At 49.8% G+C, this 16,424-nt stretch overlaps 5 protein-coding genes across 5 annotated transcripts; 3 read left to right on the forward strand and 2 right to left on the reverse strand.

Moving 5' to 3' along the window:
- Window positions 1-3,448: 3,448 nt before the first annotated feature.
- On the forward strand, window positions 3,449-3,775 carry LTHEOB_5142 (uncharacterized protein; the record flags this gene model as incomplete). The annotated part of the gene is made up of 1 exon (XM_035514255.1): window positions 3,449-3,775. The coding sequence occupies one exon, from the start codon at window positions 3,449-3,451 to the stop codon at window positions 3,773-3,775; it is 327 nt and encodes a 108-aa protein (XP_035374010.1).
- Window positions 3,776-5,113: 1,338 nt separating this feature from the next.
- On the reverse strand, window positions 5,114-6,250 carry LTHEOB_5143 (Sucrase ferredoxin domain-containing protein; the record flags this gene model as incomplete). The annotated part of the gene is made up of 1 exon (XM_035514256.1): window positions 5,114-6,250. One exon carries the CDS (start codon window positions 6,248-6,250, stop codon window positions 5,114-5,116), a length of 1,137 nt encoding a protein of 378 aa, XP_035374011.1.
- A 1,625-nt stretch (window positions 6,251-7,875) lies between these two features.
- Window positions 7,876-8,398, forward strand: LTHEOB_5144 (uncharacterized protein; the record flags this gene model as incomplete). Its single annotated transcript, XM_035514257.1, has 2 exons — window positions 7,876-7,917; window positions 7,976-8,398. 2 exons carry the CDS (start codon window positions 7,876-7,878, stop codon window positions 8,396-8,398), a joined length of 465 nt encoding a protein of 154 aa, XP_035374012.1.
- Window positions 8,399-11,025: 2,627 nt separating this feature from the next.
- On the reverse strand, window positions 11,026-11,298 carry LTHEOB_5145 (E3 ubiquitin-protein ligase; the record flags this gene model as incomplete). The annotated part of the gene is made up of 1 exon (XM_035514258.1): window positions 11,026-11,298. One exon carries the CDS (start codon window positions 11,296-11,298, stop codon window positions 11,026-11,028), a length of 273 nt encoding a protein of 90 aa, XP_035374013.1.
- A 2,625-nt stretch (window positions 11,299-13,923) lies between these two features.
- On the forward strand, window positions 13,924-15,951 carry LTHEOB_5146 (Het-domain-containing protein; the record flags this gene model as incomplete). The annotated part of the gene is made up of 1 exon (XM_035514259.1): window positions 13,924-15,951. One exon carries the CDS (start codon window positions 13,924-13,926, stop codon window positions 15,949-15,951), a length of 2,028 nt encoding a protein of 675 aa, XP_035374014.1.
- Window positions 15,952-16,424: the final 473 nt, after the last annotated feature.

The following is a 16,424-nucleotide window of genomic DNA, read 5'->3' on the forward strand; positions in this document are numbered from 1 at the left end:
GTGTGCTTCCCATGCTTTGGGTGTATGCTTGTGGCCGCTTGCTTTTGTTCATCCGTTGTTGCCCATCACGGCATGTCCGTTGGAATAGGCGTTGAGACGGGATTGTTTGCTCCTCTCCTGTAGTTACTGTCAGTAAACCGCATCTAACCAGGTGCATGAGGTCTGAGTCCGTACGCAATCAACTCGAGACGCGTGGGCTGTTCGGCCTTGGCGATGCCATTCCCGGGGTCGTACCGGCTCTGCGCGACTTGGTCGTGCTTTCTCTTGTGGCGAAGCCGTTGTCGTTGCTGCAGTATCGACTCTTCTTGCTCGATCTCTTGTAATATTTTCTTGATTCGGACTTCCTCTCGTGCAAGTTCGTGTTCTGGGATCATTTCGTAGTCGCTAATTTGGCCTTCCGTATCGTTGGAAGTAGACGGTACGAAACGACTGCACCGGAATAAAAGACGAGGATATCCGTAGATAACGGTACGGCTGTCAGTGCTGGATAAGTAGGATTGGATGTGGAGAGAGCGGTGCGCGACGAGGCAAAGTAGAAGATGCGCTCCCGAACGGCGGAGATGAGGCCTGTGCTTGTGCCTCGCTCTTTCCTCTCGAGGAAGGAACACCAACGTCGCCCGCCGAACAACGTCGCCTGCCAAGCCGCGCCACCCATCCTCGCTTTTTTTGTTCTTTGTCCTTGCAACGCTCGTGGAAGCCATTGAATCAAGTCTGCAACACCAAATGTTGGGATCCTCTGTAGATACAAGCTGGTTGCGTTGTTATCGTTGTGGGCAGGGAGGCATTTCCACTGCGAAGAGTGTGATTCCGGGAAGATATAGCGCGCATTCCTAACGGTCGAAGTAATAGGAGACGGCGGCGGTGGCGAAGATGAGGGTCATCTATCGAGCGGCCTGCTGGCAATACGACACGGCGAGGAGAGCGGCGCGGCGAAGACGAGCATGGAGCGCATGTCGAAGGCAAGGTCTATAAGTGCGGGACGTAGGGAAAGAAGTACGAGAGTATGGAGCCGTTGCTGAGGCAGCCGAAGATCCTGGTCATGTCGATCCTGTTTCTGTAAAAGCACATATTATGTATGCAGATATTCCCGAGTGACCCACCCAGACCTGGGATCGTGTGGGCTTGGCTACTCAAATATATGAATTAGTGTAGATGGTATCAAAGTGTCACTAAGACGTTTGATATAAGCTGCTGCGCTGTTTATTATTTGAAATGCAGCAACTAAGTTTGAAAAGAAAGCCTCCTCCACTAGCCTAATTAAGACAGACGAAGAGCAATATTGTCCTTCGTGTATGTCTTTTATATGATGAAAATTCCATCCCACTTGGAGCTTGTTGAGATTTCCAGATAATCTCAGCTCTGTCTGTCCAACCTCTCATGTGAGGAAAGAAAAGAGTTCCCGTAGACGAGTCATTTTCTCCACGGTTTGCTGATCCTTCAGCATCAGCTCTGCCTTGACGACATCTTTGATGCTCTGCAAGATGTTCTGGGGGTCTCCTGAACCTTTAATCCTACCAATCGCAGACACCCAAAGGTTTTGGCAATCCTCGTAAGTCATAGTGCTGTTGCCTTCCGAATGCTGTGTGTCATCAGCCAAGCTGGAAAGCAGCTGCTCGGCACCGCGGTGTCTGGATTCGTAGAAGCGAACTTTCCAAGAGTTCAGCAAAGCTTGAGCTTCGATAGGCAAATCGCATAAGCTGATGTTCCGTTGATCCTTTCTCGATTCTGCTTTCAGCGGGAGAATCTCAACCAATTTCAACGAGATACCGATCCCACGTAACTGTTTGCACACCTCCTCAAGCCATTTGTATTGGCACATCGACATATTTGGTGAAATGAGTCCTTTCGTCGCGACATCTCTGAAGCGTTCCTGAAGCTTGTTTGCTTCATCGTTGGTTAGCTCTGGCCACTTCGCGATCTTTTCCGCGTCCACTATACTCCAGCTTGAGCTGAGGAATTGAGTGATTATAACCTCAGACCAATCGTTCTGCACTACACTCTCTTCCGCCATGGTGGTATCGTGAAGGGAGGAGTAACGGTCTTGATCTCCCGAAGAATTGCCTGTAGCTGAGGCCGGCGTTGAAACTTCTGGTGAAGCTAATGAAGCCACCGAAGCGACTGTAGCTTCCAGTGAGTTGGTTGCGAAGGCCGGCATCCCCCTTTCTGAGTCCAGCGCAAAGAATTCCTTCCAGAGCTTTTCAGCATTGAGGGCCATGTCATCTGGGATGGAATCCAGAAGAATGCGCATTCTTGTTTCTTGAAAATTATGTCCTGAGTTCGAGTGCTTGGAAATATCCCATATGCCGCTGTTAATTGCCAATTGCCGGACGATCGCGTTTCCTGTCTCAATCTGGTATCTGTTCGTCTTGGTTCCTTCAGACTTGGGTTTGCGCGCTCTGATTCCGAAGGGATAATGCTTCTCAAACTCGTTCATGAAGATTCGATCCATTGCAGAAACTGAACCGTTCTTCTCCACTACCTTCCAGCACTCGACGAAGTCCCCCCCCCCCCCTTGATAAACCTCAAGGCCGCATACACCTTAATTCTTGTGCCATCTGCTTCGGTGACATACCCGATGTGAAGTGCGTCCCGCTCCGTATTGCCACATCGGATCTTCGTCCAATGTATGATGTCGGCCGTGGGAAGCTTCCAGAGACTCTGACTCAGCTCTGACATTAGAGTTCCTTGCGGTGAGTGAGAAACGTCACCTCGTGATCCGTCTACGATGGATAAATCCTGAGAGGACGATAATTTCAACTTCTTTGCTGAAGATGAAGCGAAATGTGCAAGCCTTTCCCTCTGGGATGACTGCAGGTGTTGTTGCATGGGCATGTTTTTCGCAGTCACTCCATCAAGAGAGCTCGATGAGGTTCGATTGTCTGATGCGATTTCCATCTCGATGTGACGTGAATGAGAAGCAAGAGGTGGTCTGCTCATGACTGCAGAAGATTGAGGTGGGCCGTGCTGTTGAGAGGGTAGGATGTGCTGCTATACCGATCTGATAGTATAAAATTGGGAATGGTTTGAGAGGAATATGGCGTGTTGACTAAGTGATAATTTATAAGCGCAGTGAGGCTGTACTTGGGCTAAACCTATTTCGAACATCAACATATATGTTTTGGCAGGTGCGATGGAGCAACGTGCATGTGAAAACCGAGCGCACGCAAGGTTTTTCAATAACCGACTCAACGCCTGCCTAACTAGGCTGTCACATGTTTTCGTGACACTTCACCCATCATCGACACGTTAAAAGGCTTCGAGCCGGTCACTCTCCTCCGTTTCTCTGTCATCCTCTTTCTCACGCCCACTCTCAGCCCTCAACACTTCCTCCTGGAAGATTAACACCAACCACATGGATCTTCAACCAAGATGGACACAGACGGCAATGAGCGTGCCTCATGGTGTCGATCCAGTTGCAACAGCGCTTAGGTCGTTTCATACCCACATCATGAACCTACAGCGCCAGCGTCTCTTCGAGATCGCCGTCGGAGGGATCCAAACAACTAGGGACGATGGTACGATCAAGCTTTTGCAGAAGCTGGTTCAGGAGTACGACGAGCTCGAGGGCGAGATCGATAACTGGAAGGCCACAGTGAACGACACACATGACACCCTAGGCGATCTGAACTATCATTTCGACTTGGGCCAGAGCCATCGCGAGATGATTGACGACATGTGCTATCTTGAGCGGAGCTCACAAGAACAATACGACAGGCTCCGCAGCATCAAGGCCACCAAGAGAGAGGAACTCGAGGAGATCACGAGGGTTCGCTAGTCACAGGCGTACCAATCAATCCTCACAGACAAGAAGGTAGAGAGCCTAGAGAGCATGACCATCGATGCCGTGGAGGCATGAAGAGCGATATCTGATGCCTTCCGGAATTCATTTGCAAAGCACACCAGTCCGTTAGAGAGGAATTTGACACCGGAGACATCATGGAGCAGCTGCGCAAGCATCTTCGTCATTCTCACGATGTTCTTCCTCGCGTGGTCGACGAGGCAAACTTCCTGGAGCTGCGTACCCACTACGATGGATGCTTGCGAAGCATCAAATATCTGGTTATGCGACCAGGTGCTCTCCCCGTCCAACACCACATCCCGCTCCCTCGCCACAAAAGCTTTTTTCAGGAAGAAGGAGAAGAGCCGGAATACTTGGACAAGGCAGAAATCCCACTCAAATTCCACAGCTCAGAGTGATTGAGCATCAAAGCTGCATTGGTTATTTCTTGAAGGGCTTCTGAAGGGAAGGGAGGGGTGGGGCATTAATTTAGCCAATACTGGTTACATCCAGTGAAACGACGGGTCTACAGCAAACACGCACGGCCCGCCAGCCTACATGCAAAGGGTTTTTACAGAAATCCAGCACTTAGACAGAAATCATTGTACAAAGTTTCATTCACCGTTTGTATTAAATGTGAAGACCCTGTAGAACAGACATTTCAGGCGAAATGACAGTGACAAAAGCTTAGGCGTTTGAGCAGAGACCCAGAATGGTCGGTTGAGGTAGTGAAGCATGTCGAAGGAGGAAGGAAACGGCAAGGAGCGCTGTTGGTGGTGCGTTAACAAGTGAAAGAGGAGAAGAGTTGATTGCTACCACTATGAAAGCTAACTAAGAAAGCACTTTTGTTTAGCCGTGTTCTTGCTAAAGAAGTCGCTGCAGGCAAGCAAGACAGCTGAAAACTGGTCAGCCAAGGCTAAGAAACCACTAATCGTCTGATGTTGCCATCCGAAATGTCTTTCCCGTCCGTTCCTCGCCGGTCATAGGAAAATCGTTATGAAGACTAAGAGCCCAAGCCTACCACTCGATATTAAGAGGGTTTCTTCCCTTCAGGTCGAGAGACTTGCTTCATCAACTCCCGTACGATCTGCTTATCTTCGAACTTCCTGGCCGCCGATACCAATTCACCCGCCGCCCGCTCAAATGCTCGGAGGTCTCCCGAATTCTTGAACTTGCCAATCAACCGCACGTATATCTGTTCGAACTCTGTCTCGTCATTTGGACCGTCAGCTGATTTCCGGTCAACTTGATCCATGGAAGTTTCTGCCCGCTGTTCATAACTGGTATTGGGTACATAGTGCGGGTGGAAGTCTACGATCCAGGAATAGAGTAGGTTTATGTCGACAATCGGTAAGCTCTCGAGATCGACGTCTTCTTTTTCTTGGTTTGCATGGAGTTTTTTTTTTCTTTGAGAGTAGCTTTGATGTCCATGGTGATGCCGGTTGAATGCAGGTGAGTGCTTGTCTCTTCAAGCCATCTGAAACCAATCATGTCTAAGCTTGTTTCAGGATTCTGGATGGCATAGGCGATGAAGCGGTCGCAGAGTTGGTCGCGCTGTTCTGAGGGTTGTAATGGCCAGCGGATTTTTGGGGACTCTTCAATCTTCCACTCCCACTCAATAAAGGCTTTGAGAATCATCACCCTTCTCATCTTTTTGCCGATGTCCGCTAACTCCATGGACTGGTATGCAGTTGGAATGCGATACGAATCCCAAATAGATGGCACCTTGTCTTCTGCATTGGATTCCTGACTTGATTCCAGTTCTTTTCTGGCACTGGTGCCACTGCTTTCTTCCTGATTGTTTCCCTCAAGAGAATCTTCGAAAAAGTCTCGCCAATTCGTGTCACCTTGCTCGGCTTCCTCATCCGAGATATCGTCTACGATCTTGCGTATTTTCTTCTCGTGTGTCTTCCTCGACTTATCGGAATAACGGGAAATTTCTGTGACCTTGCAGTTCAACGCCAACTGCCTGACGATAGTGTTGCAAAAGTCCCTGAGCGATTTGTCATGTGTTTGGCTGGACTTCGATGATGCCTTCTTCTTGTTGAATGGCCATGGCCAAGTCAAATGCAGAACATGCAGGTTGTCAATCTTGTCGGTTGTAACGAAGCCTCCATCTGCCAGATCGACTTTGAAGTAGCTCACTTCATCGGCGCGATTTGTAGAAGTCAATATAGCGTAGATTTTGCTTTTTTTTCCGTCTGGTTCAGACTGGTAGGCAACGTGACACCCTTTCCTGTCGGGTTTGCCTTTTGTGGCGGGTGGAAATTCCACCCAGTGGACAAGGTCCGGAGATGGGAGCGTTTGCAGTATTTTGGCGTCAAGCTCCAGTTTTGCAAGACTCGTGACCGACTTCCCTCCTTCGCTTGGACGATCAGAGGTGGGGGGACCTTCACGCGACGGGTGCGATGGAGGTGTGGAGACCCTTGCGGGAGTTTTCCTGGCTGAACGTGGGTTCGGTGTACTCGGCATTGTTACGGGAGTTGAGGCGCATCGGCGTACTAAGCTAGATATTCAAGTTGCTGGGGTATGGTTGCCTGATGGCTCTGATTGTGGATATGAGAGCTTGAAAATGCTCGTCGTTTGATGTTGTCGAGTCAGCTGAGATTGAAGCAGTCTCTTAGAGTCAGCTTATGCACTTGCACAAGAAGCGGCGGATGCGGTGACGCGAAAGTCGACGAAGGTGTAAGGGAAGTGCGACGTCGGTGGTGTCGGAAGAGACTGGGCTGTGCGGTGAGCGGAGCAGCAGAGACGGTAGCTCGAAAGTTGACGAAGATGGAATGAGGGCGTGAGGTCGAGGTGACGGATGAAACTGGACAGTATGGTGAGCGAAGCAGTAACAGTGACGCGCCGACGGTGCCGTGTGAACGGTGGAGCATCGGTGAAATGTCGATCATGTGATAGCGTCGTCGCCTTACCTGTGCCTGCCGCATCGGGCGAGTTGGAAAGTACCCTGCGTCTGGGCGATGGCTGTCTCCCGATGATGCGGGATCTGTGTCACGGTCCGGGGTTTGACAGAGAAAAATGTCGGGTTGCTAACAAGAGGTTCTGTGAGGAGCGAGGGAGCAACGATGGTGGCAACCGAAGTCATCGCCAGGCCATGCAAAACCGGTGAAAAGATGACCCGGCAGGTCAAGTCGGGTGAGCACCAAGTGTCGCGGTGGTGACATCTGCTTGCCTCTAAATGATGGATGGGACGATATGATAATGGTGGTTGGGGCATCCACATAGCTAAGATGATGGAAAAATAGGCACTGATGCATTGGGCACCTATGAAGAACGGGCACCCAGGGAAAACGGGCGCTTAGATGGCTTAGAATGAAAAACTTAAGATAGCTCGGCCTTGGTTTTCGATTTATATGATCTAAGAGCGTCGTTTTCAATTTAAGAGCCTCGGTTTTCAATCCATCGGTCTAATTTAAGGGCGTCGGTTTCCATCTAAGGGCGTTAGCTTTACTATGAGGACGTCCTTTTTCTTTCTAAGCACCTGTTTTTCTTTCTTAGCATCTATTTTTCTTTCTAAACCCTTCTTTTCTTTCTAAGGCATCTACGCTTTTTATTCTAAGATATCTAAGCTTCTTATTCTAAGCACCCGCTTTTTATTATAGGCAATCTAAGATCTTCATTTTCTTTCCAGCTATCTGGGTTTTTCATTCCCTCAGATTGCATAAATCGAAAACCGAGGCTCTTAGATTTCACCGGTGGATTGAAAAACATGGCTCTTAGATTACACCGATGAAAAACGAGGCCCTCAGATTGTACATATTGAAAACCGAGGTCCTTAGCGTGCACTATCTTAGACACCAACGCTAAGACTGAGTGGTTAAGAGGCTCCGCTATTCGACTCTTTCTCTCTTTCTCCCCCTCTTTCTCCCTCTCTATCGCTTCTCTTCGTAGCCTCATGATTTCACATGCATACTGCTTGATCGCACCTTCCAAAGTCATGACGGTGCTCAAAATAGGTTTAGCTCCACTGCGTCTTATGTGATCATTCATAGAGCTAGCTTATTTAAAGGCCGTCACCATCCACCTTCGCAACAACTCCTCTTAGCCTCAATCCATACGTCAACAGCAGGAAAAACCATCATACTACGACCATGGAGGACATTGAAGACCTTGACGAGCAGAACCTTGCCCGGGTAAAGAGACTCTAGCTACTTCACTTTCCTTCCTCATATATGACTAACAGCTTGTCAGCTTGAGGAAGCGGCGCGGAAGTTTCGAGACCAGCGACGCGAACTCTCCGAAACGAAGACGCAAAACGAAGTACTGAACGATCAACTCAAGAAGGCCAATTCGCGCATCCAAGAACTTGAGGAAAAGCTCGAAAAGTCGTTGGGTGAAGAGGAGCGGAAAGAATATTTCGATTACCTGTTCACTACTACCGTGCTAGGATCGCCTCAGGAGCTCACGAAAGAGCGAGATGGCTTTGAGCGGGAAGTGCAAGCAAAGAACAAGGAGATCAAAAGGCTTGAGAAGAAGCTGAACGATTCCAAGGCCAAGGGCTTTCAGGAAGGATCGAAGAAGTTGCAACTGAGATCCAAGCGGATGAGGGAGGTTCTGGATGACTTCTCGAAAGATGCGGGTGCTTCGGGCCTCAAACGAAGCAAGACAGACTAGGCATGCAATTCTGCTAGTGCACCACAAAGCATTCTGGGAGCAAGATTGAGTGGAAAGATGAAATTGGTAGCTGGACTGGTTTGGGATCATTGCTCATTTGGAAAGGTCGATCACATGGCTTGACTGCATCAAAATTTCTGGAGTTAGATTGGTTTCGGAAACATGATTTGGTACTTGGATATGGGGTCTTCTGGGTTCAAAAAGTCTCATCCTCTTCTCTCACCGCGCGTCCTGTGTGGGAAAGGAAATTGAGTGGTATTTGATAAATTACATCTTTATTCTCCACGAGCATCCCTGGAAGCCTTTTATAAGCGTGTCTGTGGGAGTGAGTGTATGTATCCTCGTGCTAAGGGGCTAACACATTTGCATTGATCGCGGGCCTCGTCCAAGTAGGTGCAGAAATGATTGAAAAAAGAATCGTTTGAGGTTCTTCCCTTAGCAACGCTCTGCTAAGAAGCCGCCGAACCAGAAGAATCCTCGAACTTGTCCACCATCGTCGTCCAGAGCTTCTGGAAGTATCCATCGCTTGCGTAACCGTCTCTGCTTGACTCCTTGTACTAGCCTATCACGCTCTCGAGGTGCTCCTCCGCAGTCAGCGGCCTGAATGGTGGGAAACGCGGCTCCCAGAAGTCAAGTAGGGCCTGGTCCACGATCGACAAGTCGCGTAGCTTCAAGTTCTCCTCTTACTTGTTCCAGTGTTCCTTGAGAGCCAATAGTTCCTTCGTGTCTGACGAAATGCCAATCTAGCGCAGCTTGGCGCTCACCTCTTTAAGCCTTCTAAATTTCTCAATACTCAAGTTGTGTTCCGGGAATTCATACATGCCGGCGATATAACGGCGGCAGAATGCCTTTCTGTCCTCGGCTGAGAAGGTCGGCCATGGAATGTCTATGGCCATTTCAAGGCACCAGCCGCACTTCACGAATGTAGAAATGAACTTGACGCGGCAGATTTCCTTTTTCCTTTCTTCACGTGTCATTGACCGGTATTCCTCGGGGACATTGGTACGTGTCTTCATTCCATGGCGTAACATTTGGAAATTGCGGCAGAGTGAATGTCGCGGGTTCTGGGATCCGGTCTGTTGGGGGGCCGTTGGGGGTTCAGTTGGGGGTGCCATTGGAGATGATCGGTGTTCGTCGTCGAAAAATTCACACCAAAGACGTTCGGCTGAAGCATTTGTATCGTCTGACATGGCAGTGCGGAGAGTGCTGATACGCGAAGTGTGTGCATTTCTTCCTGATGAAGAATACTTCTGGATATCGGGCAATATCCCACTGTTTAGAGCAAGCTGGCGGACGGTGCTTCTGGCTCTTTCTGTCATATACTTTGAAGTTGTTGAGGACTTCTTCTCGTTCTTCTTCCTTGCTGGTATATTGAAGATATACGGCAGTTCGGTGATCTCTAATTTGATCGACTGTCTGATCGAGGCTTCACCATCTTCAACGGTCGCAGTGTGGAATTCCACTTTATCCACATTCTCGCTGATGCTCACGCACGCGAAAACTTTGTTTCGCAAGCCATCCTTACCTTCCACAAACCCTATGTGTAAGGCATCAAGCGGCGTCGTGCCGCTGGTCTTCACCCATTCAACGACGTGTGGAGGAGGGAATCCCCATTCCGCCGCCTTTTTCGAAGCCGTTATCCCGCTGGATGGTGGAGGTGAGAGTGCTGGCTGGGATTCTGACTTGGGCGGGGGAGACTCTGAGCTATGAGAAGACATCTGTGTACTGATAACGTCTTAGATGACTTTCGTGTTCATCCAGGTGAGTTGCAATCCTTACCTATGCAGAGGAAAAGTCGTATCTCCAATTGGTCACGGGATATGTAGCTGTTGTTGCCGTAGAGCAAAGGTGGAATGGGGTTGAAGAAGCAGAAAACTCTTAGTGCATACTTTAAGGGTTTGGAGGGTGGAGGAAGAGTTGAGGCGGCGCAGGTCGCTGACGGGGTTTCATAAATGTCAGATGAGACGTTATTCTGAAATAGGACAGTTGTGTCCCGTGCTTCTTAGCCGGGATTACCATTCGCCGAGTAGTATTAGGGCAGCAGCGGCTCGGAAGATTTTTTTTTTTTTGTAAAGAACGAAACAGTAGGTATGCGGCGGCAGGTGACGATCAGGTTGCGAACCGATGCCAAGCCGGCTCAGACCCAATGGCAAGTGAGCCGAAGACCCAACTGGGATCCGTCGCTAAGTCCAATTAAATAGTTTTCCAGCAACCTGACCCTATTAGACAGTCTGTGTAGCAGCTGCCGAAGACGATAGCGCTACCCGTGAGCCATCGAGGACGATAGCGCTGCCCGTGAGCCGTCAGAACGATAACGCTCTCCTGGGCCTCTATCGTATCCGCGGTCGTCGAGGACGATAGAGGCTCACGGGCAGCGCTATCGTCCTCGACGGCCGCCGTGCGCAGTTACCTATTCCATCTTCATCGGCGGGGGGGATCAATAAAAGTCCGGGTTGCTGTCCAGGTGACAAGAGTCACTGCGCCTGCTTTTCCTGACCAGACCTTTCTCGGATCTTCTTCCAACTCCACGGTCTTGCTGCCGACGATAACCTCACGACAACTTCTTCTACATTCTCGCTGTCGACGGTAACGTTCTTCATCTCCTCGCTACCGACTCCGCGTGCTCGTTAACCGAGCCCCATATTAGACATGTCTTCATAGGACATGGACCTGTACTCTTTGGGGACATAGTACGCATCTTCATACATGTTCGGCTCCAAAGCCAAGTTCGGAGGCAGGACTGGAGGGGTGTAAGACTTCGAGGTGGACGGAGCTTCTGTCGGAGCTGAAGGGCCCGGTCCGAGTGCTTGAGGTGAGCCGGAAGAGTTGGTGGTCGGGTCCGGAGTGGCAGACGATGACGTCGAAGGATGGCCTTTGAGGCGCACCTTCAAGGGTTCCATGTTGGCAACAGGATGGAACGTAGACTGAAATGAGAACGCTGGAATTCTGTAGGCGGGCGAGTGCCGTACCCAGGAGGTGAGGTAAAGGTGAGGTGGTGTGTCTTGAGGTTGGTGCGGAAGAACGGTAGTATGAGGATGTTTTATAGAGGTTGGTAGGCGTAGAATGGGATGAGCACGGTGAACATCTGACTCTGAAATTTAGAGAGCGAGCGAGGTGGGAAAGAGCAGGTGCCTACGTGACTTCTTCATCCGGCTTCAATCACATGATAAGCCCACCCGGTCATTTGCTTGACTGCTCCGTACCTTCTCGTTTATCGTGGCAGCTATCTGATTAGGCTTACCGTGTCTTTCTCTGGGCGGCCATATCATCGCCGCCGTTGCTGCTGCTCCTTCACTCTTCATCCAACTTCTGAACATCGACCCGTCTGCGCATAACACAAACCATCTGCTGCTGAGCTGTGTCGCTTCTCTCATCGCTGACACTCCGTAAACTCATCGCCGGCAAGCTCTTTCCCACACCGTACCAGCGAAGATCCCCCAACAACTACATTGTAAGTGAAGCGTGGCATGTTTCTCGATCCTCACCCCAGTCTCCGATTCTTATTCAAAAGTAATTTTTAGGTTGACACTTCACTCAGCGTCCTCGCAAAGGTCCTGATATCGACGCTTCTCCTCTCTGTGGGGAATGAGCTAAGTATGGCCTTCCTATTCTACAATAGCATCTTAGCAAGTGTCAATTGTTTTAAGAAAGTTGGCACCTGCTTAAGCACCATTCCTTAGGAGTCAGAACTATCTACTAACACTCGGACTTTTTTTTTTTTTCAGTTCGGATCCACCGGTCCAAATATCCCTCAAGATGGACTTTTCCTTATCTACGTTCGATGGCCTAGAGTGGGATGACGTCAAACTGAATCCTACAGATAATGATACGCATCAGTACTATCTCGGGGCATCGAATTCCAGCACAGCTATCGGGAACACCGCAGGAAATTCTGCAGCCATAACTTCTATGAGATCAGCAGAACAGACTCAGGACAAGAATCAACAGTCAACGATGGCCACGCAAGTCTCGACCAGCCACAGAAACCCCTCTCGTGAGGTCTTACGCCTAAAGATCCCCAGCAAGTATCTTTCTACTCTCCCTAGCGTTTCCACCCCGCAACCTGGCGCAGCTGGTAGAAGGGAGCAGCCAGAAACAACAAACAAGAGTCTTACATTCAAGCCCAACCCTGAGAAAACCTCCTCATTGAAGCTTGAGTTTGGACCTCCCGCAGATGGCAGAAGGAGTGTTCCAGTAACGTCCCTATCCGAAGTCACAACCAACAAAGCTGCAGCGATGCAGAGTTCGAACGGCCAAAGCCTGCAGATTCCGCCACAAGATAACCCTAGGCTCAGCGGAGGCCTGGTCAACGCCATAAAGACCTTTCGAACAACTGTAAGATTAAGGCATCCAATCCAACTTTTGAGCGCTTACTTAAATTTGATAGGCAGGCAAAGCCTTAAAAAGGCATCAAGAAGGCGATAAGGAATCCGAGAAGGAGCTTTCCGAGAACCACAAGAAAATCAGTGGATTGCAGGCCGAACTTTCCGAGTGCAACAAGAAAATCATTGGGTTGCAAGCCGAGCTTGAAGAGGAACGTCGTAAAAATGCTGATCACAGGAAGACAGTGCTCCAGCTGCAAGGCCAGGCACTGGCTGATAAGGATACGCATGGCGAACGGGAAAGAAAGCTTATGAAAGAATGCGAAGAAAAAGATGCGATACTGGATCAGACGAAAAGCCGACTGAGGGAGGTTGAACAAAAGTTGAAGGAGAGTGAAAAAGAGATAAAGGAGGGGATGGAGCTTATGGAGGAAGCGACAAAGCATTGGGAGGATGGTATGGAGACTTTGAGCTCTAAGCGGCGGAGGACTCAATAATGAGCTTGGTCAGCAGTAGTTGGGATTTTGAAGGAGAAATCGGCAAACTACATTTGGCAGGAAGGCGGTCTGCAATGCCTTAATCATGACACCAAGGCAAGAGGGCGCGTCAGGACGCGAATTTTTTTTTTTTTTGGAGCACGATCACCACATATTGACGCGCTCACCTTGGGCAGGTTTTCTGACAGCGCGTACTCCATCAGCGTTGGAGGGGCTAAAAATCTTGAGTTTCAGAGAAAAGTCGATAATTTTGAGGCTCACTTAAAGCAATAGACAGACCAATTGAACATTTCAAAGCCGATCTGTCTTCGTAGGACGGTGTGACTTGCAGGAGATTGACTAAATAACAGGCTTGAAGCACCCCGCAATTCTACTGATCCCAGTAATCGCAAATCCGGCCCAAGTTGACTTTAATCACCTACGGCAAAGTAATGCGGGATGTGAGCAACGGAAATGTAGTTTCACATCAAAATTACAAACCGGGGATAATAGAAAAAAGAGACGAGTCTTGTCACCCCGGCTCATATGGTGTCATACTTTTTGGCCCCCAATATTTACCGGCAGACTCAGCCTTGCCCCACATACAAGCAAAGCCAATCTCGTGCTCTCTCTCTACGGTCCCACCGCTCTTTCAAACCCTCGAAGTCATCCCTCACCATTCGTCTCCAAGCTTTAGCATTGTTTGTACCTAGTCCTTCATAGGATCATGTCCGGCTCTGCCACGAAAACCATACAGGCGCGCGTCGCAGATATCAGATACTGCTCCGATAAAGGATGTCCAGCTCAGCCATCACCGCATCTTGCCGTGAATTTGCGGGAGGTGTCACTTCAACGCGACAAAGCCACGGCAATCTCATACGTCTGGGGAGAATTCAACCGTGAACAGACGCCAATCGGGCACATCGCCGGTAGCGCCCATAGCACCATTTCCATGAAGCTTGGTAAAGAGTGGGTGATCAGTGATGTCATAGACCGCCTAGCCGAGCTCGCAGGGAAGAAGCCCATCTGGATCGACCAACTTTGCATCCCGCAGAATCACGAAGAGATAACCAAAACCCTGGCGAATATCCCTTCCATCTATCGCACATTCGACGTCGTCGTCTTGATGCCAGGTCATCCCTGCAGGTGCCTTGGGAGGCTGATGCAAGAGATCAGCAGAATTGACCGGACTCCATCCAACCCGGCCGCTTCAAAAGCTTTTCAACAATGCCGAATGGAATTCGAGCCTTGTCTGAACATGATCTCGACCTGCTCCTGGATCAAAAGGGTGTGGCCGCGGCAAGAGCTGAACTACTCGGAAAAGGTTCGTTGTGTTTGGGCTGCGAAGGAAGAATCGCCTTGCGTAAGTTTACGCGCCGACGAGAAGGATACTACCAACCTCACTCCATTCCTCGCACGGATGTATGAGCGGCTCGTAAGAGAAAACTATCCCCATGACGGCGCAATGCGATCACTCAGTGCTTATTCCGAGGAACTTGAAGTTGAACAACTGGCCGAATTGAAGCTTTACGTTGAAGGTCCCGGCGAACAAAAGGTAGCAGAAGCAGACGCTGTCTACCGCTTCTTCTCCGGAGAGGTCCTTGAAAACGGCATCACCAGACTCGACGATATGCCTCATCTGTCCAAATTTGCGCATAATTTGATCATGTTGGCATCGAGGCACGGAGGACCACGCCGCAAGGCTACTAAGCCACAGGATTATGTCATTTCAATTTGGGTGGATTGCCCGGGATACACGATTCCCCGAAACTACAAGGCAATGGATTGCCCAAGCCTACTCCAAGACGCCCTGAGCCAAATGAACGACACGAGCGGAAGGTTCCTACTGAGCACAGCTCCACTGGGACTGTTTGAGTCCGAACAGAGCGGGTCAGCACTCTGGCAACCATCGCGCTATCTTCCGTCAAGTCATGTAGATGACTTGTCTGACATTTACAACGTTCTGGTGAACACTCGCCTGGGGAACCTTATACCTTCTTCTCAGAAGGTCCCCATAGTCGTAGACGATACGCAAACACTCCCTCTCTCCGCTGGAGCGAAGACCTTCGAGGCGCTCTGGCAATCGTTCCCCCAGCAATCACCGTCGTCGTCGTTCATGGAGTACTTCAACGCCATCTCCAAAAACTGGGCCGAAGTGACAGTGGGTGGTATCATGGATTCGATAAACGAGCTGCTGTCGCCCTACTCCGAGGCCGAAAGAGATAGCAACGGAAAGCTTCATTTCGTCGTTCCGCCCGCCGACGTTGTGAGGATGTTTGTTCTCTTGCAGCTCTTCAGGCGGTTCCCCGGGGTCAAAGCCTCAGAGTTCCCTCAAGCAGCGCACCAGCCTTACGACTTCAACAACTTGCATGTTGGCGCTTATGAGCTGGTGAGCACTGCACTCTATCTCGACCTGGATATGTGCTTCGACGAAGGCATGCAGCTTATGTTCTCCGGAACCGAGGGCCACGCCAAGAGTGTGCCCAGAGTCGGGTTGTGCCGACGAAGTGTTGATATCGAACGAATGTCGGAGAAAGCGATGAATCCAAATGAAAAGCAGGTGTTGACTGTTCGGATGGATTCAGACGTCACAGAGTCATTGCTTTTTGAGGCTGAGATGGTAGGCAAGGTGGATGGTTCGCCTGAATACCGTGTGTTTGGCGTCTGGGTTCCAATAGAGCCTGGCGATGAGGGTGATTTTGGCGCTGCTGCTTGGTGTCCCGAAGGCCGAGACATGAACGCCTATCTTGTTTAGCACTAGTAGCATCAGACCGTGAATGCCTGTTGACTAGCTGTCAACTGGTTGTCATGTTAATGCTTCTTGTTCATTCTGTCAATCACGTACGACCATAGGTTGTAGAATGCAGGGCTTCCCGTCCGCTCAGCCGTACTTAAGCTACAAACCGGCCGATTAGTACTCAAGTGGGTGACCATTGGGGAATCCCGGCTGTTGTACGTTTTGTAATTTTTTTACCTGTGTGGGTCTGTGCTGATATTTTAGAAATTTCGTCTACCCTTAACTACGCGACTGCCGAAGCAGCCAACGAATCATTGAGTAAACCATTCACCCAGCGTGAATTCACCGCATCCTCATTGTTATGCATATCTCTGCACCCCACGCTTTCGCCTACTCTCCCACTTTCTTTAATTTCTTTTTTTCCTCCCGTAGTCTCTTTCCTCTTGCTTTCTTTGGAGGCACGTTGGCAGACAGGGATCAAGAATAAATAA

Source organism: Lasiodiplodia theobromae, assembly GCF_012971845.1.
Source record: "Lasiodiplodia theobromae strain AM2As chromosome Unknown scaffold_14, whole genome shotgun sequence".
In the NCBI taxonomy this organism is placed as follows: Eukaryota; Fungi; Ascomycota; class Dothideomycetes; order Botryosphaeriales; family Botryosphaeriaceae; genus Lasiodiplodia; species Lasiodiplodia theobromae.